This window comes from Paramisgurnus dabryanus, chromosome 11 (assembly GCF_030506205.2).
Source record: "Paramisgurnus dabryanus chromosome 11, PD_genome_1.1, whole genome shotgun sequence".
Taxonomy (NCBI): Eukaryota; Metazoa; Chordata; class Actinopteri; order Cypriniformes; family Cobitidae; genus Paramisgurnus; species Paramisgurnus dabryanus.
Genome location: NC_133347.1, coordinates 13,570,605 through 13,593,662, shown reverse-complemented (window position 1 = coordinate 13,593,662; position 23,058 = coordinate 13,570,605). Strand labels below are relative to the sequence as shown.

At 38.5% G+C, this 23,058-nt stretch overlaps 1 protein-coding gene and 1 long non-coding RNA gene across 2 annotated transcripts; one reads left to right on the top strand and one right to left on the bottom strand.

Annotated features, from left to right (window-relative positions):
- Positions 1 to 4,300: 4,300 nt before the first annotated feature.
- On the bottom strand, positions 4,301 to 9,176 carry LOC135729321 (tumor necrosis factor receptor superfamily member 14-like). Its single transcript, XM_065246871.2, has 7 exons — positions 9,116 to 9,176; positions 6,753 to 6,807; positions 6,224 to 6,631; positions 5,161 to 5,286; positions 4,908 to 5,063; positions 4,624 to 4,711; positions 4,301 to 4,494 (listed from the first exon to the last, which is right to left on the bottom strand). Exons 3-7 carry the CDS (start codon positions 6,348 to 6,350, stop codon positions 4,302 to 4,304), a joined length of 690 nt encoding a protein of 229 aa, XP_065102943.1. The 5' UTR covers positions 6,351 to 6,631; positions 6,753 to 6,807; positions 9,116 to 9,176; the 3' UTR covers position 4,301.
- A 10,591-nt stretch (positions 9,177 to 19,767) lies between these two features.
- On the top strand, positions 19,768 to 21,070 carry LOC135729327 (uncharacterized). Its single transcript, XR_010525672.2, has 3 exons — positions 19,768 to 19,906; positions 19,983 to 20,123; positions 20,200 to 21,070. It is a non-coding gene; the product is annotated as an uncharacterized lncRNA (long non-coding RNA).
- The last annotated feature ends 1,988 nt before the right edge of the window (positions 21,071 to 23,058 follow it).

The following is a 23,058-nucleotide window of genomic DNA, read 5'->3' as shown; positions in this document are numbered from 1 at the left end:
CTATTGCTGAAGATCTTTATCTTAAAACTGTAGTTTACCAAAGACCGTGTCAAATAATATAAAAAATACCCGTTTTGAAACCGCCCCAAAAATCTGCTGTGACAAGCATGTTGTAACTAATCACATCAATGTGTTAACTGACTGGATCAATTAGTCTAAGATGGTAAACATATTCAAGCAATTTTAAGGCATAAAGAATTTTTTTTCACTTCAAGAAAAGCATGTTTAAACAACATGATCTCACAAAGTTCCGTGCGATAGTCACAGAATTTTTTGCTCATTTTTCCGTGGCATTCTCACGGATCTCTGCATATTTCCTTGGCCCTGCCACAGACTTTCTTTTCCGTGGAATTCTCACGGATTGGTTAATCAACTGCTTTTTCCTATTTTCAAACCATTGTCGTTTCGGTTTAGGGTTAGATTTGGTGTTTGCGTTAGTAATTCACTTTAAGCAGGGTTTATACAGAAATCCTTAAGTTAAATTTACTACTTTTTACTACCTTTTTTACTACCTTCAGAATATTTTTTAAAACCATCACGACACTGAATTGCAAGTGTTAATCAGCGACCTTTCTATTATTTACACAGATTTTGACATATATAACATACAAAAAAGAATTAAAGTGAAAAAAATTCTTCTGACTGAAATATTTTTCAGGCCAAGTCATATTCCTTTACCTAACACTTTATGTAGGCGAGACCAATAGCATTTTAAGGGGAGATTTTTTTTACATTAATTCTATATTAAAGTCTCCTGTGGCATATATAGGTAGCTGTAGTTTGCAGGGCATTTCAGATTAAGGCGAAACAGCTAAATAACTCACTATACTGTATAAAAAGAAAACATGAATATCACCACCTTTAATGAATCTTTTATTAATTATTTATTAATTGTAAATGTATTTATTTTAGCATTTACTAATAATTTTTTTATCAAAGTTGAAACTGTTAACATTAGTGAATGCACCATGAACTACTGTCAATTACTGTAATGACATAAACAAGAATTAATTAATGATTATATACTCTATATTTTTCATTGTTTGTTCATGTTATATAATGCATTTACTAAGGTGAACAAATACAACTTTTTTATATCATATTATTCAGTACACATACACAAATCTGTTCTGTTCACACAACAGTTTACAGTCACAGCTCTAATACAGTAACGTTATGTATGAATATAAACCCTGAACGAGTTACTCGAGTCAAACTCGTGTAGAATTCGCACAGGATGTCTGTAACCATAGTGACAGTTGTTAATTGAATGACTGTACATTTCTCAACAAATTATTATGTTACAATAGAGGCAGCGCTGATGTGCTAGTTTATGCGCAATGTTTCTGCTGTTTACTTTCTCCTAAGACCTAAATGGTTGTGTTTATATGAGGATATTTGCAAAGACGGGATTTTTGAGGCATATTTGTTATTTAAGGCCAATAAAGCGGCAAAAATACGTACAACACAAGCTCAATGAGAAACGAATGCGCGGCTTGCATGCTCTTCTGACACAGAAACTGCGGACGCACTGTTGTTTGTGTTTGAATGGCTTAAAATCACTTGTTTTTAAACGGTTGTGCTTAAATATATGTACAAATGTTACGTTTTTGTGACCACACGTAAATGCAACTGCAAGAACCGACAGGTGGATGACATCAAAGTCCCGCGAGAGCGTTTCGGAAGCAGTCTCCTCTTATGATTCCTCGTCAATCGCTCTCAAGGGATTTGGATGTCATCTGCCTTTTGGTTGTTGTGGCGCCACATGAAGTTTACCCATGAGTTAAACAAATCCGTTGTACCAGCCACTGGCTATATCGGCATAGCATTAAAAAGCGTGCCGCGGATGATCAGTAACGTGAGAAATCATTTACCCCCAAAATACAGGACCTCTTACGTTAGTCATACTGTGCAAAGACACGCAATTACCTGTTTGGTTTTCTTAGCCCACGCAAATGAAAGGCTTGCCAATCTTCATCATTTCGCTAAGCCAAGTCAATCGTCTTTTACACCTTTATCGATCTTCAAAACATCGGAGCCTTCCTGCATTATAAGTTTGACCATGCTAGCTGAAAAAGTTTTACCTCAGCTTAACGTGATACAGTCAGAAAACCCGGAGTGGATCCGGTCCGTAGTGATTACAGAACGCTTACAGCGGAGAGAGGAACGTGATTTGGCTCCACTCCAGGCTTTGATCACATCCCAGAGACGAAAGATCTTTGATTATTTGCCCAGATATGCAGGTGATTTGAACTAATTTCCAGGCATCATAACATTACAAAAGGCAATCGAAATTTACTACCTCGTCAGATGACGCTTACTACTTTTTACTACTTTTTACTGGCCTTAATTTGGCATAATTTAATTTACTACCTTTTACTACCTTTTACAACCCCGTGGAAACCCTGTTTAAGTATTGGTTTATACTATTTTTTCCTGATGTATTCTTTTATAATTTCTAAACTTTAATCAATTGTCGCCTGGCGTTGGGGTTAGAGTTTGGGTAGGGATGTCATTTTATGTAAATCTAACCCTAAACCGAAGCGACAATGGTAAGAAAATAGGACAAAAGAGTTGAGTAACCAATCCGTGACAATGCCACGGAAAAGAAAGTCCGTGGCAGGGCCATGGAAATATGCGGAGATCCGTGAGAATGCCACGGAAAAATTGGCAAAAAATTCTGTGACTATGCCACGGAAATTCGTGAGATCAGGTTTGTTTAAAAGTCATTCTGATGATCAAAATTCAAAATGACTTCTATTTCATACCTTCAGACCGCCAGAGGCGTAAACAGACTGGAAATATGTTTGCACATTGGCTACAAGAACTTATTAATTAGTTGTCTTCTCATGACCTCATGATGTCTAATAGTCTAATATAAAGCATATCACAACGTCATGATCTTTCTCTTTTTCATTCCCGCTTGGTGAGAACTTCGTTCTGCTGTGCAGCTTACTTGGGCTTGGCAATTTCTCCCCACTTAGCTGTTCCAAGATTGGTTGCATTAATATTGGATTTGGTACCTGTTGGTTTCCAGGGTCCCCTCGCATGTTAAACATTACTGTCGGATTTTACTGTCACTTCGGCTGAGTTGTCGAACAGGTAAGCCAGTTTGGAATTTTACGGTGTATGCACCTGGACTCATGAACAATGCGTGCCTCCCTCACCGATGTCAGGAGAGAAGTGATTCATCGCGCGCTACGAGATGTCCTCATGGGGCACAGAATGCCTTACATTTGTTTTTTTAAAACTGGGTCTACTTCACTTGTGTCCCTTTCAGCGGTGGCTAATTGCACTTCGCCTGTCTGCGGTTCGCAATCGGCGAACCCTTGTACGGGTCTCGGGGAGCTGTCTCCTTTCCGTCACCTGTTGGTGGCATGACGATTTTCTACGGTTGGGTGTGCAAATGGGGCCTCCCCCATCACGCAGAGAGGTGATCACGACGGACGCCTCCCTCTCGGGGGCGTATGGCAAGATCAGTGGGTGAACGGTCTGTGGGAACCGTACCTACGAAAGTGCCATATCCATGCCCTCTCTGTAAGTACTCAGTGTATGAGGTGTGGCCCTGACAATGAACAGGTCACCCTGTGGCCTAACCCTGCCTTTTTGCCTAACCCTGCCATTGCCGTTGTCCCTGGCAGCGTTTCGGACTACAGACAGCCCTCGCCGGGTGCTATGCCGGGTATGCGTCTTGCGAAGCTGTGTTGATGTGACGGCTAAGTGGCGCACGACAGATCAGTTATTCGTCCGCTTTGGGGCATGTCCAAAGGGCACAAACCTGTCTAAACAAAGACTGGTCCACTGGGTCTCTGAGGCTGCGCTTATGGTGCTGCTGGTAAACCGCGTTGCAACTTCTTGGGCCGCATTGAAAGGGGTCTTTATCGCAGATATTTGCTACGCGGCGACTTGGTCTTCGGCGTGCACTTTCTCATGTTTTTACAGACTGAAAGTGGTCTCGCTCCCACCTGTTTCTTCTGCTGTGCTACCCAGTGTGGTGTAGTGTGTCGATTGTTTTGTGCCTGTGCACTTTGTTAATAAAGATGTTTAGTCTTTATTATTATTATTCCTCATGACTTGATGGTATGAGTCTTCCACCCTGTTTACGCCTCTGGCGGTCTGGAGGTATGAAAAAGAATGCTGGTTACGAATGTAATCATGGCTCTCTAAAAAGTTCTCGTAAGCAAAGATTTTACACTCTGTTCATGCCTCTGGCAGTCTTCTACTATTCGTAGAACCACGGTTACATTCGTAACCAGCGTTTTAAAGAATACATTTATCGACTACAGGGGGACTTTAAGAACTTAGTTCTTACTTCTGTCTAGTTGTTTCCGTCTTACTTTGAAGTAGTATAATAATAAAGCTGTAACAGCAACCATCAAAGGACATAAAACGACTCCAACTACAACTATAAGAGCAACTGGAGTAGATTCCCCACATACAACATCGGATGACTTTGTTCGTGCTTTTATTTCTGTAAGCCCCTTAATGTCACATCTGAAAATATGTAAAAAAAAAAAATATATATATATATATATATATATATATATATATATATATATAATAATTTTCAATTTTTATTAGAATGACAATGATTTCACGTTTACATCTGTGGTAACAACTCACTTTGAATGTGGTTGACAAGCCATTAAAGAGCCATTTGAGTAAGTGCCGTCTGTACAGTTAGCACATATAGTGTCAGTAAATGCTGTTCCTGTAAAATATAAAATTTTTATTATAAAGACAATGAGTTAGTAAGGAATGTTATTGGCAGTGCTACTTGGATTGTTCTTAAATATTTCGGTATTCTCCAAATTCCTAACAGCAATACGAAAAATATATTGCTTTTGTGGTTTGTCTCTTGCAGTTATATTTGTGTGTAGTACACATTTCAGCATTAATACACTCACCTGTTTGTTTAATATATTGCCCAGGGTTACATTTTGTGTGTTTCTCAGCTAATGTACAGCTGTGCTTATTTTGTTTAGTGCAGTAAAATCCCTCCTGTGGCTCACAGATTGTATCTGCAGTGCGTGTGCAAGCCTTCTTTACTCTTAGTCCTTTAACTATGAAAAATAACACTTCTTAAATCTGAAAAGTCATGCATCAGAGAGCAGTTCATTATACAATTGAATGGCTTTATTATAGAGAGAAAAAACTTACCTGCATCACACATAGAGCAGGTAAAGCATTTCATAAGACCATTGGGCTCGTCTGTATAAGATGATTCAGGACATGGAACACAAGTTGTACTGGTATCCACAGAGCAACGCCAATAAACAAAGTTTCCTAAAAATGTATATATTATATAGAAGTTATATGTATAATCACCCTCTTTGAAGATAAAAATATATCCTCAAACTATGTTATGCAAACATTCACATGTTGCTGCTTAGTCATTTCTAGAATGTGATCAGTATCTGCTGACTTGACTACTCATGTTACAGCAAGAGAAAAATATTGCTAGGGTTCAAAATAAACTGAATCAAATATTTAGCTTATAATGAGTTACAGTTTATTTATTTTAGTGATTATAGTAAAGTAATAAGTTATAAAGAGTAAAATGATTTTAAATGGTTTCATTCTGGTCTGATTCTTGTAATTTAAAGGTGCCGTTGAATGTAAAACTGTATTTACCTAGGCATAGATGAATAATAAGAGTTATGTACATGGTAATGACATATCGTGAGCCTCAAACACTATTGTTTCCGCCTTCTTATCTTGTACACGCAAAAGGCCGCTGTAAAACAGCGTTTAGACTGAAATTCTACTATTGACATTACAGTTATGTTTTGCAGGTCAATACTGAAAAAACACAAACTTCTAATCTGTATCTTTGTCTGATGAAGCTTAAACTAAAGTATCTTTACAAACACACACACACACACACACACACACACACACACACACACACACACACACACACACACACACACACACACACACACACACACACACACACACACACAGCTCTAAAAAAAACAGGCAATCAGAGCAGAGCTCAACAATATTATTGATGACCCTTTCAAATAAGGCAATAATGGACCATTTTATTCTTGGGAAAAATCCTAGGGTTGTAAATGGACATGTAAAACTGTCTCTGGATCATTTTTGCACTTTAAAGCATAATGTTTGCCTCATGACTTAGAAATAGTTAATGCATCCCAAATATTTTTGTGACATCTGTGAAGAGAACCCTCCAAAATATGACAGTGTTTGTACTTACCAGGAGCACACATAGGACAACATTCTCCATGTATCTCATAATCAGCACGAGCACAGGTGCAGAAACTCAGTTTTAAGTTCAGAGCCAATATAGCAGCAATAAACAAAATGATCCTTAACAGGAACATGTTCGTTTAAAGTGAAAAGTTAATGTTTAGTCCATTTAAAACTGAGCGCAAATGATTCTCCGTTAGACTTCATGAATTTTTTTTTGTTTATTGGTTTAGATGCATTCTGGTCGACTGAGTGGTGATATTAAGCCTCTGTTTAGAAGTTTGTCTCAATTTGTGTATCTGATTCCCTTATATCATCAGATCTAGCAGGGTGAAGTCTTTAGATGCTTTGGTAAACTCTTTCTCTTTATATATGGCATGTCTTCTCTTGAGTAAGCAAGATGATCAGTTGGGTTCTGTAAAGAGTTGAAAAGGTTACAGTTAATGCCGTAACAGTTAAGTACTGTATTACAACGGTTACAATTGATTAAATTAAATTCTTAAGATGTCAATATTGTTACATATATTATGCCTTACGCTCCAGAATCAGAAACATCACCACTCCAAAAGGCCATTATTAAGGCAGCACAATCTGCAAACCCATTAGTTAGCATTATTTCTCATTTCAAGCCTCCATATTATGCTTATTATCAAGTTTATGATTTTATTGCCATGGTTCAAAGATCAAATTTAAATGATTAAAGTATTAAACTGCAAGTTGAAAGTATGCAAAGCCACAGAGACAAAAATAATCAAGACAGTTAAGGATTCATTAATATTTGCGGGAATTTGTTCAGTAATATGTTTACAGCATTAAGCCCACCCACTATCTTGGTTAATGAAAGTATAATCAACGTCTGATGTGTTTATTGCAATTGTGCCCTGATGTAATCAACATATGTGCCTGCAGTGAAGGTGTGAAACAAATGCCACATACAGATATATGGCCTATAGAAACTTATTGGTGTGAATAACAAAGAAAGACCATTCCTCAAGTTAGACTGTTTGATAGACCAATCTCCTAGAGGAGATCTTAACAGGATTCTATTATTTGTAGGACTTATAATGTTTATTGCTCTGTCACTCAGCTAAATACTTTCACTTTCTCTGGAATGTCCCCGATATATGTTTAATTGTAGATTTACTTAAAACTGAAACTAAAACAGTTAAGCTTGTTATGACAAAGCACTCTACAGGAAGGGTGTATGGAATTTAAGTCACAAAAACAATACCTAAATAAAAAAGAAACTAACTAAAATCTTTACATCTATCAAATTTGTATTAATATTACAAGTGCGTTATTAATTGCGATGTTAATATTACTAAATAATATAGGATGGTTGAAATAATAATGTCCATTAGAATGTAAAGTATTCTCTTATCAAAGTTAAGAGCTGGGCTCAAAATAGCCGTTAAGCATTGTAGTCCTAGACTAAAATGTAGGTATGTGACAAAAAATATAAATACTAGAAAATTCATATATAATTATAACCATATGATAGATAATAAAAAGAACTTTAACATGGTTTTTAAATTATTAAAATCGGATAATTATTAAGAAAGTTATGGAATTTTTTAACTCAAAAATTAGGGGGCATTTTTGTACCCAATTAAAACGGTAAAACTATGAAAAACTGTGACCTCTTCCGCTTGACCAAACACTTTAAAATATCATAACTTCCTCATTTCTTGGTCTATTTGCATAATTCAAACACCACATTGTAGGTAATTAAAAGCCCAACAATATTACGATGACATCTTTTTAAAAGATATATATATAAAAATGTTATTATTTTTGATTAACCACTAATTAATGAAACCGAGAGCATCAATCCACGCATATCTTTCCATATGAAATCAAAGCCCTCTCAAATAAAAGCTATATTTTTATATATTAAAGAAACATTTCATTGTTTCTTTAATATTTCTTAATTGACTAATAATGCTGGCGAGCAATTTAAATGGTCAGATATTATTAATACATTAATTGATGATTATGTTATTTATCATTAATAAATCAATAAATGCATGCATGTATTTATTTATACGTTTGAAAAAATCATGCCAATAATGTAATCTAGAGATTCTAATCCTTCGTTCTGTATGATTACTGATTACGGATTGATGAAAACGGAGAAGTTTTGGAAGCCAATATGATTGAATGGGCGATTCTGCTTTTGACAACAACGTCACTTGCGGATCTTAAAAAAGCACATGCGAATGTTACAATCAATCCCAAACTTCACCTAATTCAAGTTAAATGTATATTCTATCAAAAGTATTTGGTTTAAAACAAAAAAATACTCGCCTTCATAGAGGATTTCAATGCCAAACACGAGAGAAATTTTGCTTTGCTTATAACTTTCTTCTTACGACAGCGATCTTGGAAATTCGAACGTGAGAATCAACGTGAGGAAGTAATTTATGTCACTAGTATATGGGCTTTAGAGGTATTCACAAAGCAAAGATATGACAGATTTCCTAAGTCACCAACGCGTCTGGCGCTGAATACCTGCTGGGAACACAGCCGTGGGAACAAAGCGCTCGTGCGTATTACGTCATTTTGTCACATACCTATAAAATGCCAGTTCGGGCAGTCTTAACTGAAAACAACTTGTGCTGACATATCTTAAAATATATCACTGGCCCTGTTTGATCTAAAAATGCAATGATTATGTGTAATGTACTATTCTAGAAACTATTTAAATGTCCTAATATAACCAAGGCCTAGTACTGGCCTAATCTAAACCCTGTCTGGAAAACTGCCACATAAACATTTACCAGAGGAGTCATATTGATAGTCCTACAAATTTTTGAGGAACAGATTATGGTCTTTTCCTAAACGCTTCAATCATCTCGCAGTGGTGAAATAAACAGACTAAAAAACAACGTAGTCTTACCGAAAAGGATCGCTAGAAGAGGAATTATTTAGAAGCAAAACCTAATCCTGCCATCCAGTTGGAAAGAACATAGACAGTAAAAGAAATGGACACAGCGACCCCGTTGGATTCAACGGAGACAAGTGAAGGCAATTAGAAGCTCACACTTCCGGGGGGTCGAGCGTACTGCGCAGACTCAAACTGAGCTTGGTGACGTGAGCAACCTGTCTGACACTTGTAAGTCTTCTAATAGCTGTGCCAAGAGAAATCTGAATCACCCAACGAATCTTGCAGAAACGGCGAGCGTGAACAGGAGTACATTTTGTATTATTTAGTATTCTGATTAATTACTTTGTCATTTTGCATAGTATTTATTTATTTTAAAGTTTAACGCCAGTACGCCATATTTAACGTTCGCTTCTCCTCCTGTCCATACGGTAATTTCTCTACTGTGCGACAGAGAGTCGCATGGTTATGACGCAATCGTTAGCATAGTTTTACTTAAACTGCTTCTACTGGGCCATAACGTAAGATACAAGGTAATGGAGCCTTTTATACATTTTTGTGTTTCTTTAGAAATAATTGATGCACATTGCACAAATTGAGTCTTTAAACGCCTCAGATGTAAAGTTATTCACTGTCAAAGTGACGCCAAAATGAATGGGAGTCAATGGAATGCTAAGAGCAGGTGGGGGTCCGCTAGCTAATGGCGGTGCCCAGGGCTGCTTCAATAAAATATGAAACCCTAGCTGTTTCTCAATGTCAAGGATACTTCCTTGGCAGGACTAGTCCTTACAAGTCACTTCCTTCAGAGGCTAGGCGAGGCTCCTCTTAAGCATTCGGCGAAGACGTTAAATGGAACAGGCTAGCAAGTGCACGTCATTGCGTCATTGCGTGATTGAAAGGTGTGCTTTCGGTGCTGCGCGCATAGGATTGTGGGTGATTTCAGCGCGTGAAGAGCGCGAAGGATATGCATATGCATCCTTTCCTGTATATGGGATATTTCTCGAACGAAGGACTCAGTCCTTGGCTGAAATTTTGAGGATCCTCGACATTGGAACAGTCCTTCGACGGACGTCGATGACGTAGCATCCTCGAAATTCTGGCTTCCGAGGATCCTTCCTTGACATTGAGAAACGGCTCCTGCCCCCCTGGGAAAGAAGTTGAACGATTGTAGGTTGTACCTTTGACCTCATAAATCGTCGGTTTTATTGGCGGTTGGCAAACCAGCATAATAAAGGTGCATTACCGCCACCTACTGGACTGGAGCAGCAGATTAAATAAAATAAATAAATAAATAAAAAGAAAAAAGAAAGAAAGAAAAAAAAACTATTATAGTCTCTCAATTAACCCAGTAGTTTTTAGGAATGTAATTACATAGTCTAGACTTGTATAAGTTGATTTTCCCAATAAATACTCTGTTGTCATGTTTTGTTGTCCAACTTGATTTTCCAACTTCCTTCTAGCCTCCTCATATTTCTTACAGTGTATCAGAATGTGTTCTACAGTGTCTTGAGCTTTACAATAGTCACAGAATCCAGTAGGATGCTTCCCTATTCTGTGCAATGACTTATTTAATCCAGTATGTCCAATTCTTAGTCTTGTAGCCATCTGTTCTTTTGGATGCCTGCCGTGTGTCTCATAATAACACCTACTTGTTTTGTATTTTGTAAAAGTGTCTGATATGTCCCAATATGCATGCCATAGATTTAGTGGGTGATCTTTTATAATGGTTTTCAGACCTCATACATCCTGGAGAAGTTGAAAAGTTAAGCTGTTAGTTGCTCTTTGGTCGCCCCCTAGTGGCAGAGCCATAGAAGGAGAGAGTTACGTCAAGTCCCTTCACTCCAATGGAAAGTTTTTTTTTACAGCAATGGCGGACCACGGAGACTGTTTTCTCAATTCCAAGAACACAAAGAACGGACTTGTGTTCTCGTGGAGACTGGTCTTGCCTGGCGACCTCGGAAGAATGAACTCAGAAGGTCGCGAGAACACAGAACGCACCTGTGAGAATTGAGATGTGTGCGATCTTCCTGCTGGTCAGGTGACCTCCCCAGATTTCAGCGCGCAAGTCTGCACTCGATGCATCCTCGATATCAAGAACTCATCCGGGTATTTTCATGCATCCTCTGTACTTGTGTTCTTGAGAATTGGAATTGAACTTCGACTGTTAATGATGACGTAGAGCGAGGACACAAGGACGCAAGATCGCTGAAGAACCCATATTGAGAAACAGCCGGAGTCTCTCCAGAGTTCCCCGAAGTCACAGTCAGCTCAATAGAGTTGCATTAGAAAGATTTAATGTGTTGAACTTAAAGGGATAGTTCACCCAAAAATGAAAATTCTGTCATCATTTACTCACTCTCATGTTACAAACCCACATACATTTCTTTGTTCTGATGAATACAAAGAAGATATTTTGAGAAATGTTTGCAACCAAACCGTTTGTGGACCCCATTTACTTCCATAGTATTATTTTTTCCTACTATGGAAGTGAATGGGGTCCACGAATGGTTCAGTTACAAACATTTCTCAAAATATCTTCCTTTGTATTCATCAGAACAAAGAAATTTATGTGGGTTTGTAACAACATGAGAGTGAGTAAATGATGACAGAATTTTCATTTTTGGGTGAACTATCCCTTTAATACAAGTTTTAAGACTTAATATGCTTGACAAATAAGATTGTATGTTAGCAATACATGTGAATCGAATGACTTTATGCATCAGTGTGTTTGTAGTGCATTATTTCTCATTTAATTAGTACATTTAGGGGCTGTTAGTAGAAAACGGGTCAGGCGAGGACAAGCTGTGGATAACTTTAGCAACACACAACAAACCACGAACAGCCTTTTATTGGTACATTTCGTTTTCTTAATGCAGATTCATCCATTATTGTAAATATTGTGTAATTAAAGAGGCTATTAAATAAAGTGATGGTGGTATAAAGAGCATATTTATGCATCAAACGTATGGGTGGAGTGTTTTTGACACTGTGGTTTTGCTGGTTAATAAATAAAATAAATTAATTTATTAATAACTTGTCAAATGTATACTTACATAGTTAAGAGATTAGTAATCATTTAAAGTGATGATGATGTTATTTCCCATCAGATGTTTATATTAACAACAAAAAGAAAACTACACTAAGCCAGAAATATTATTATCATTTATAATAAATGTGTAATAAATTATAATAAAGTGCTTTGTAAGTCTTTTTTAATGTTGTGCTTAGTATATTTTAAGTTAAACCAGTACGAGTTACATTCACAGCACATTCACTTTGTACATTATAAACAAGCATAACATTATAAACTTACAACCCCAAATCAGAAAAAGTTGGGACACTGTAGAAATTGTGAGTAAAAAGGATTGGAATAATTTACTAATCTCATAAACTTATATTTTATTTACAATAGAATATAAATAACATATCAAATGTTGAAAGTGAGACATTTTGAAATGTCATGCCAAATATTGGCTCATTTTGGATTTCATGAGAGCTACACATTCCCAAAAAAGTTGGGACAGGTAGCAAGAAGAGGCCAGAAAATTTAAATATACATATAAGGAACAGCTAAAGGACTAATTTGCAACTTATAAGGTCAATTGGCAACATGATTGGGTATAAAAAAGCCTGTCAGAGTGGCAGTGTCTGTCAGAAGTCAAGATGGGCAGAGAATCACGAATTCCCCAAATGCTGTGTCGAAAAATAGTTTTCTGAGTTTCTCAGAGATAAATTGCAAAGAGTTTGAGGTTATCATCATCTACAGTGCATAATATCATCCAAAGATTCAGAGAATGTGGAACAATCTCTGTACATAAGGGTCAAGGCTGGAAAACCATACTTGATGCCCGTGAACTTCGGGCCCTTAGACGGCACAGCATCACATACAGGAATGCTACTGTAATGGAAATCATAACATGGGCTCTGGAATACTTCCTGAAAACACTGTCGGTGAACACAATCCACCGTGTCATTTGCTGTTGCCAGCTAAAACTCTATAGGTCAAAAAAGAAGCCATATCTAAACATGATCCAGCAGCACAGGTGTTTTCTCTGGACAAGGACATCCCAAGTTGTTATTAGCGCTCATTTCAGAAACCTGCATCTCTGATGGTTTGGGGTTGCATGAGTGCATGTGGCATGGCCAGCTTACACATCTGGAAAGGCACCATCAATGCTGAAAGGTTTATCCAAGTTTTAGAGCAACATATGCTTCCATTCAGAGGTTGTCTCTTTCAGGGAAGACCTTGCATTTTCCAACATGACAATGCCAGACCACATACTGCATCAATTACAACATCAAGACTGCGTAGAAGAAGGATCTGAGTACTGAAATGGCCAGCCTGCAGTCCAAATCTGTCACCCAAAGAAAATATTTGGCGTATCATAAAGAGGAAGATGAAACAAAGAAGACCTAAGACAGTTGAGCAACTAGAAGTCTGTATTGGACAAGAATAGGACAACATTCCTATTCCTAAACATTGGTCCTCCTCCAGCTGTTCCTTTATATCAACATTTACATTTTTCGGCCTCTTATTGCTACCTGTCCCAACTTTTTTGGAATGTGTAGCTCTCATGAAATCCAAAATGAGCCAATATTTGGCATGACATATCAAAATGTCGCACTTTCTACATTTGATATGTTATCTATATTCTATTGTAAGTAAAATATAAGTGTATGAGATTTGTAAATTATTCCATTCCTTTTTTACTCACAATTTCTACAGTGTCCCAACTTTTTCTGATTTGGGGTTGTACATTAGTACAGTGTGATGCATTTTAAAGTGGCTAAAGGCAGGGTAAAACATGTTAACAAGCCACATACCAGCAGATGACCATGCAAATGTTCCTATATTGGTGGATTTAATTTGTCAAAAAACATTGTTTATATAACTACATAACAATACTACATTCACATTTTGATGTGATATATAAATATTGTAAAAAAAAATGTGTTTCTTGACTGTAAATTAAGAAAAATCACAGCTCTTTGCCTCTAACTCAATGTATTTCAATGGCTCACTATGGGCTTCTAGGAACTAACTGAAGTCTCCGTGAATCACGTGACAGCCGAGCTTCTGGACTTCCGGTGGCACAACTCTGGCTGTTTCTCAATATGCGTTCTTCAGCGATCTTGCGTCCTTGTGTCCTCGCTCTACGTCATCATTAATAGTCAAAGTTCAATTCCAATTCTCAAGAACACAAGTACAGAGGACGCATGAAAATACCCGGATGAGTTCTTGATATCGAGGATGCATCGAATTCAGACTTGCCCGCTGAAATCTGGGAAGGTCACGTGACTAGGAGGAAGATCGCACACATCTCAATTCTCACAGGTGCGTTCTGAGTTCGTTCTTCCGAGGTCGCCTTGCAAGACCAAGTCAATTGCGTTCTTGGAGTTGAGAAACAGCCTCTGTTTATCTATAGCTGTGTCTGAAAACCGCTCCCTATCCACTATATAGTGCACTATATTGGGTGTCGGCCATTTTGTAGTGGTGTCCGAAACCTGAGTGAACAACTTCATTCCCTACATTCATTCACTACTTTTTACCCACAATGCACTCTGATTTTGAGGGTACATTCGGGCTGTTTCTCAATTCTAAGAACGCAAAGAACGGACATGCATTCTCGTGGAGACTGGTCTTGCCAGGTGACCTTGGAAGAACGAACTCAGAAGGACGCGAGAACACAGAACGCAGTTGTGAGAATTGAGATGTGTGCGATCTTCCTGCTGGTCACGTTATTTAATAAATTTACCCTGGGCCGTGTGCGGCCCTCGGGCCGCCAGTTGCCCATCCCTGCTCTAGACACAAAGCCACAGACACCAGCAGGCAACAGCAGCTCAGGAATAAAGAGTGGTGCACAGTGGTGCACAGAACAAAAAAAGAACAGTCAGCGCTTGCATCTGTTGTGGTGAACACACTTGCAGAGAGCACCAAGTAATATGCTGCAAGTCCTGCTGGAAAGACTAAACGCACACACACGTGCACACTTACACACTAAAAGTTAGTTTGATTGTTTAGTTCTCCATCCATCCTCTACTATTGCTTCATTGTTCAATTTATTTGAAGTTGTTTTTGCATTTTGGTTCATAATAAATGTTCATAAATCTGAGGCAGACCGCATTACATAATTATCACTGCGCCACTGTTGCTGCGTACTGATTTATGAAAATAAACCCCGCAGTCTTTAATCATATTTTTAATTTGTCTATATTTGCACAATTAATGGCAATATCCAAATAAATGTCAATAAATATTGTTGAGTCATCTCGTCAACAAAGAGAAAACGTTCCCTGAGGAGTTTCTACCTCAAAATCATATTTCTGCTATCCACTGGGTGGCGATCTTACCCAACTTAAACACTGATGCATTCACTCAACACTAAAAACACTGACCGTTTCTCAATATGCGTTCTTGTCTGTACTTGTGTTCTTGTGGACTTGTGAAACGTCATCAGTCGCGGCCCAAGTACTGTTCCAATTCAAAGTTCGCATCAAGCCCAAGTTCACATAAAATCCCCGGATGTGTTCTTGATCCGCCCATTTTATCGAGGATGCATCAGAGGAGACTTGTGTGGACTTATGACAGCGAAGTTTCCCAGAATGCATTTCGCGTCAGGAGTTCGTTCTTCCGAGTCTGAACTTACAAGTTCGAACTACGAAGGACACAAGTCCGAGTTCGGCGTACTTGGTTTTGAGAAACGGCTACTGTGTAAGTTTTGATCAGGCTCTGAATCCGATCTCTTACTAAAGTTATTCAAAGTTATTCATATTATGGAATTATCTCAGCTTTTAGCTGAAAATTTGAGAGGTGATAAGAGAACAAATGAAGGTAGGATGAAACAGGGTTTTTTAAGCGGATGGTCTGTTCTTTCATTTGATATTTTATGTTTATTCAAAGAAGATAATTATTCTGTAAGGCATTAAACTAAAACTGGGTGGCAACTTAAAAAAAACAGTTGCACAATATAAATGTTAATGTATAAGTTATATGAATGTTGATTTATAAAAATAAACACCAGAGTCTTAAATCATATTTTCATTGTGTCTTTGCGGTATCTGTGTTGCTTGAGAACTGCGCTGTTTCGGCCACACGGAAGAGAAATATTTGTACTAATATAATTACAACTTATTTGTGTTTCATTTTATGAAATTCTGCTTTGCATATGAAGTAACCGTTTTATAAGGCAGCAGTGGTGTTACAGTGCATTTTATAACAGCTAAGGGGGTTTTAGTCCCCCTTAGCTGGGACTAAACATCGTGCCTAACAACGCCCTTAGCTGTTATAAAATGCACTGGTAACCCACTGCTTCTTGGGGCTTATTGCTTTATTTTACCTCTTAGCAAAAGAAAAAAAGGCAACAATCAAGAATGCATGATAATGTGTCATTGCTTTGCCATCAAAAAATGTAATTATAATGGAAGTCAATGGGGCAAAAAAACCCACAAACAACTAATTAGGGAGAAAAAAAATTAAAACTGATGCTGCACAAAAACTAAAAATGCTTTAAAGCCAATGTTTTTACCAATCCTTGGCATGCCCTAGACTGAGAAAGGTTAAAAAAATCCAGTCCACAATCACTTTTTATATTGAAAATCTGTCAATTTGTGTGTGTTTTTTTCCCCAAATCAGTGACACAACTTATGAACTTGGCAAATAAGAGTTAAAATCATGGAAATTTTGTAAACATTTGGTAGTTTTAATCAGTTCTGAGGTTGAATAAGAGATTTATGAAAAAATAGAAAAAATGTATCCGATACATTTTTACAGCCGTTTAATTTAGTGGCCGTTTTTGTACACGAACATCCCGAAAGTGAATTTGAACAACCCACAAGGGTTAATGTTGTTTGCATGTCTATGTGGTGTTATATATTTGTTTAAATGTAAATGCTTTCTGACAAACCATGTGCAAATTTATCAAAACAACACTATTGCTGAAGATCTTTATCTTAAAACTGTAGTTTTGAAACTGCCCCCAAAATCTGCTGTGACAAGCATGTTTTAACTAATCACATCAATGTGTTAACTGACTGGATCAGGTAGTCTAAGATGGTAAACATATTCAAGCAATTTTAAGGCATTAAGACATTTTTTTTCACTTCAAGGAAAGCATGTTTAAGCAACATGATCTCACAAAGTTCCGTGGGATAGTCACGGAATTTTTTGCTCATTTTTCTATGGCATTCTAATTTCTCACGGATCTCTGCATATTTCCGTGGCACTGCCACAGACTTCCTTTACTGTGGTATTCTCACGGATTGGTTACTCAACTGCTTTTTCCTATTTTCAAACCATTGTCGTTTCGGTTTAGGGTTAGATTTGGTGTTTGCGTTAATATTTCACTTTAAGTATTGGTTTATACTTTTTTTTCTGATGTATTCTTTTATAATTTCTAAACTTTAATCAATTGTCGCCTGGCATTGGGGTTAGAGTTGGGTTTGGGTAGGGATGTCATTTTATGTAAATCTAACCCTAAACTGAAGCGACAATGGTAAGAAAATAGGACAAAACAGTTGAGTAACCAATCTGTGAGAATGCCACGGAAAAGAAAAGTACGTGGCAGGGTCACGGAAATATGCGGAGATCCATGAGAATGCCACGGAAAAATTAGCAAAAAAATCTGTGACTATGCCACGGAAATTCATGAGATCAGGTTGGTTTAAAAGTCATTCTGATGATCAAAATTCAAAATGACTTCTATTTCATACCTTCAGACCGCCAGAGGCGTAAACAGAGTGGAAATATGCTTGCACATTGGCTACAAGAACTTATTAATTAGTTGTCTTCTCATGACCTCATGATGTCTAATAGTCTAATATGAAGCATATCACAACGTCATGATCTTTCTCTTTTTCATTCTCACTTGGTGAGAACTTCGTTCTACTGTGCAGCTTACCTGGGCTTGGCAATTGCTCCCCACTTAGTTGTTGCAAGATTGGTTGCATTAATATTGGATTTGGTACCTGTTGGTTTCCAGGGTCCCCTCACATGTTAAACATTACTGTCGGATTTTACTGTCACTTCGGCTGAGTTGTCGAACAGGTAAGCCAGTTTGGAATTTTACAGTGTATGCACCTGGACTCATGAACAATGCGTGCCTCCCTCACCGATGTCAGGAGAGAAGTGATTCATCGCGCGCTACGAGATGTCCTCATGGGGCACAGAATGCCTTACATTTGTTTTTTTAAAACTGGGTCTACTTCACTTGTGTACCCTTTCAGCGGTGGCTAATTGCACTTCGCCTGTCTGCAGTTCGCAATCGGCGAACCCTTGTACGGGTCTCAAGGAGCTGTCTCCTTTCCGTCACCTGTTGGTGGCATGACGATTTTCTCCAGTTGGGTGTGCAAATGGGGCCTCCCCCATCAAGCAGAGAGGTGATAACGACGGACGCCTCCCTCTCGGGGGGGGGGGCATATGGCAACATCAGTGGGTGAACGGTCTGTGGAAACCGTACCTACGAAAGTGCCATATCAACATTCTGAAGCTACAGGCAGTTATTCTGACGTTTAAGCACTTCGAGATTGTACTGACGGGTTTCTCGTGTTCGAGTGGACTTTGCCCCATGGGACCTGAATGTTGTTCTGGAGGGGTTGTGCTCACCACCTTTTGAACCACTAGAGCAGGCTGAGATCAAGTGGCTCTCTATTAAAACCGGATTCCTACTGGCCATCACTTCCGCACAAAGGGTTGGTGAACTCCATGCCCTCTCTGTAAGTACTCAGTGTATGAGGTGTGGCCCTGACAATGAACAGGTCACCCTGTGGCCTAACCCTGCCTTTTTGCCTAACCCTGCCATTGCCGTTGTCCCTGGCAGCGTTTCGGACTACAGACAGCCCTCGCCGGGTGTTATGCCCGGCATGCGTCTTGCGAAGCTGTGTTGATGTGACGGCTAAGTGGCGCACGACAGATCAGTTATTCGTCCGCTTTAGGGCATGTCCAAAGGGCACAAACCTGTCTAAACAAAGACTGGTCCACTGGGTCTCTGAGGCTGCGCTTATGGTGCTGCTGGTAAACCTACGCGTTGCAACTTCTTGGGCCGCATTGAAAGGGGTCTTTATCGCAGATATTTGCTACGCGGCGACTTGGTCTTCAGCGTGCACTTTCTCATGTTTTTACAGACTGAAAGTGGTCTCGCTCCCACCTGTTTCTTCTGCTGTGCTCAGGGGCGCCGTAAAGGGGGGAAAAGTTAGGACGATTCTAAGGGCCCATGAACTTTTGAGGGCCCCAGCCAAGGACTGTGCCGCACACGCAACCCCCTTAAGCTGAGCCCTCTTAGCTCGGCCCCGTCTTTACTCTGCGTTTTAGCGCCGTCTTCAATCCACAATCTCACAGTGCGCGTGAACTTCAGAAGAGAACAAGGTGTGTGTATTTACTGCTATTTCCTATGATATCTGCATATGTGCACTTCCTTACTATAAATGCAGTTTACACAATGTGACGCTGTAGCAATACAATGCATTCTTTCCACTGTAAAGTCTTCGCTCTGTTCACCCCAGTTTAAAAAAACACAAGGGGATTTACGTTCCCTGTTTTGTGTTATGATTCTAACGCGAAGTCAGCCCTTATAAGCTGTTTAAATTAACGTAGCCCGTATAAGCTAATTAACATAAACTAGAAATGTGATCGGTTACACACTGTTTTGTTTTGTAACGCAATATGCAAATGTAGCAGGATTAGGTGAGCTGTGATTGACAGCTGATATAACCTATCAGGAAGGGGCAGTCCCTTTTTAAGTGCTGATTGGCTGCTCCTTGGAATACGTCATGTCCTGTGTTTCCCCAGGGTGTTTGTAACGATAGCGACAGGTGAGCTTTGTTAATGTGCTGCTGTTCATAGTTTTAATTTGTGTATGGTATTTAAACTAGTTTTTGTTGGATTTAGTGTGTCGTTTGTCCAGCGTGCTGGTGCCTTTCTACGTGTAGTGGTACATGACTGTGTAACCTCAGTTGGCTGCTGGTTGATCTGCTGTGGGTTAAACTACGCCGTAAAACTGTAATTTGTCTGGGGTGATACCACTATTCGGTAAGTGTCCAGCATGAAGTCAATGTTTGTGCATGATGTTGCAATCAGTTTTTAATATCGTATTTGTTTACTTTAGGGTTCTCCCTTTTGTTCTACGTCCTGTTCCTCGTGAGTGTTTGATTCTTGTGCTGCTGAGTAGCATCGCTGTAACACCGACTTCATCCTCCCCGCTGTATGCTGGACTTTACACTGTCTGGTTCCTAAGTTTCAGGGTTGAATTTTAAGATCCGAGTGAAGGAGTGTCCGGTGCATTTGGAGTTGACAAATGGACTGTGGCGTTCGCGCAGTGTAGCTTCCCTTGCCGTTTACCCCTTTTGTTTCTTTTCTTTATTTGTATATCATTTTTGTCTGAATATTTGTATATTGTTTATACTTTTAGGAGCTGAGGTTCCCACGGGTGGATGGATCTTGTGGTGGTGGTGGTAACGTTTCAACGTTTACCGTGTTACACATTTTTGAAGTGTATAAGTGTGTGCTTTGAGTTCACCGTGTGGTGTGAAATTGTGCTTGTGGATAACTTGCGCCAGTGATCACTCCGGTGGGTAGCCTCAGCCCTGTAGGTTGGTACTGTGTTTATTTGTTTGTGTATTTGATTTGTTGCCGGTCATTGCATTTTAGCAGTGAGGGCATTTTATATAATGTTGTACGTGGTGTTGTTTTTTTGTATAATTCTGTTTTGTGATTAATGTGATATGTAATGTTTTGTGTCTTTATTGTTAAAGTGTGACAGCTGGAGACCTGTTTTGAGCAACATCAACATGTCTGTTTAAACCATCCTTTTACCTTATTAAAGTGAATCCTGAATATTGTACAATAAATGAATATTTTTGTATTATACCCACGGCTCCTGCTCACTTTTACTGAGGAACGAACTTGTGCGCCTTACCGCCTTTTGGGTGTAAGGATTATTTCCCCGGGTGTAATTCCCGGGGTGGCGTAGTCGGAGTTTTATGAAAAATCTTTGCTTTCGTCATAAAGCTATCCCCCAACCCCCTCGTCATGCCACACAAAGAAAGGATTTTTATGCAGTCTTAAATCGAGTTGGTTGTGATAAAACTGAAATGCAACTAAGGCTAAACTAGTCAAATTATGTATATTAAAGCTTCTCAACTTGCAACAGGGTTAAGAAATCAATGGAAATCTATGTCGTAATCTGCTATAGTTGTCATTCATTTCATTTTAGAGCCCCGTTGATTAAAAAACAGTCTCATTTAATAACAGTATAGCTGTTTTCTTAAATAATAACTCAACCCTAAACCAACTTTTTTTCGTTAATGATCTGTAAGAATGGGGTTTTATTAGTGCTGTTCATTGATTTTAGTAAGTTTTTTGACATTTGGATATAAAGTGTTTCAATACTGGTGTAAAAACGTCTGAGTGCTGCCATCTTCAGGTTGAACGGTGGCTACTGCAGTTGAATTTTCTTATTGAATGTCTATATGGGGAGGCTGCAGACCTGGAGCCGGTAGTTCTACGCCCCTGGCAGTTTTACGCCCCTGGCAGTTTTGCGCCCCTGTTGCTCCACATGCGTCCAGTGGGGGGAGAAGGAAATACAACTAGGATACTAGCCTATTTAAACAACCGTTTATGAGCACTATTTATTTATATTACACATTTAAGCGAAAATTGTATAAACTTACAGTGTACACTGCAGTCTGCACACTACGGAACACAGACAGTAAAAAATCCATATCTGGTCATCTTGGTTTTTATTATTAGAGCTAAAAATAAGGATCATGGGTTTAAATAGTTTTGGATTATGATACGCGTGTATATTAGCGTGTTTTCCTGTGGCATTTGAAATAGATTGGACCCGGAAGCGGCGCATGATGACGTCACACTTAACTATTTATATTTCTTATAAACTGTTTTTATATACAAGAGACTGACTGATATATGATGTTGTGATTTTATATTAAGTTACATTTAGATATTAACCATTAGGCCATTAGATATAAACTGTGTAATCATGTGGATCCTAAATGAAATATCTGCTGTACAATTCACAATAGGTCATCATACAGCTACAAAACATGTCCTACATAGCATTTTATGAAGACAAACACAATGTAACTTTTCTAAAATTCCAAGGGTCATTTAAAAGAAAGAGACAATATATTGTGGTTCACAAAAAAATTTATTAACACCATGACTTGGTTATTTCTTTAGAGCATGACTCCTGTAGATGACTCTCGGTTTGCCACTATTTTAATGTTTTTTTATCCTGCTATCAAAGTGCTATCGCTCACTGATAAAAAATAAATAAAGCAAAGGTTGCATAGTGTTAGAAACAATGCTTATAAGTAATGGCAGTATATCGCATCAATCATTTATAAATAATAAATCATTATCATTATAATACAATCAACAACAATAACTTTAGCAGATTATTTAACATACCTCAATTCGTATCGCTTCAAGAAAGTCTGCTGCTATCATACGGTCTGCTGTTCTGATATATGACTAGGCTCATACACTAATATACAGCCTCCCCCTACTGGACGCACGAGAAACAACAGGGGCGTAAAACTGTCAGGGGCGTAAAACTGCCAGGGGCGTAGATCTACCGGCTCCAGGTCTGCAGCCTCCCCCTACTCTTGAATGTTGGGTCCAAAAAATGCCTCGTAATGTAAGCAGGTTCAAGCTCACCACGCCGCTTTGGTCAAGCATTGTTGACCCAGTCTTATTTCAGGCAGAATGTACATAGAAAAGATGCATTGTTGTTGTTCGCCATTTTTAAATGTTACAATGTCTCGTGTGTAACAGCTCAAGTATACAGTATGTCACTGAGACTGTCTCTGAAAATCAGACTAAAGCCTCAAATCTTATTGTGAGATAAAAAGCATCACAGTTTAATTTCAAGCATTAATTTCACTATGATTTCAATCGCTGACATGACATTACTCAGTCAACATTAAAGATATCAAGTTTATAT

Excerpts from the sequence above, each read along its gene's own strand:
- LOC135729321 (XM_065246871.2), bottom strand. The coding sequence starts at position 6,350 with ATGTTCCTGTTAAGGATCATTTTGTTTATTGCTGCTATATTGGCTCTG. Across the intron at positions 5,287-6,223 it reads TTGTCCTATGTGTGCTCCTG|GAAACTTTGTTTATTGGCGT; the intron begins GTAAGTACAAAC and ends ATACATTTTTAG. Across the intron at positions 5,064-5,160 it reads CTGCTCTATGTGTGATGCAG|TTAAAGGACTAAGAGTAAAG; the intron begins GTAAGTTTTTTC and ends TATTTTTCATAG.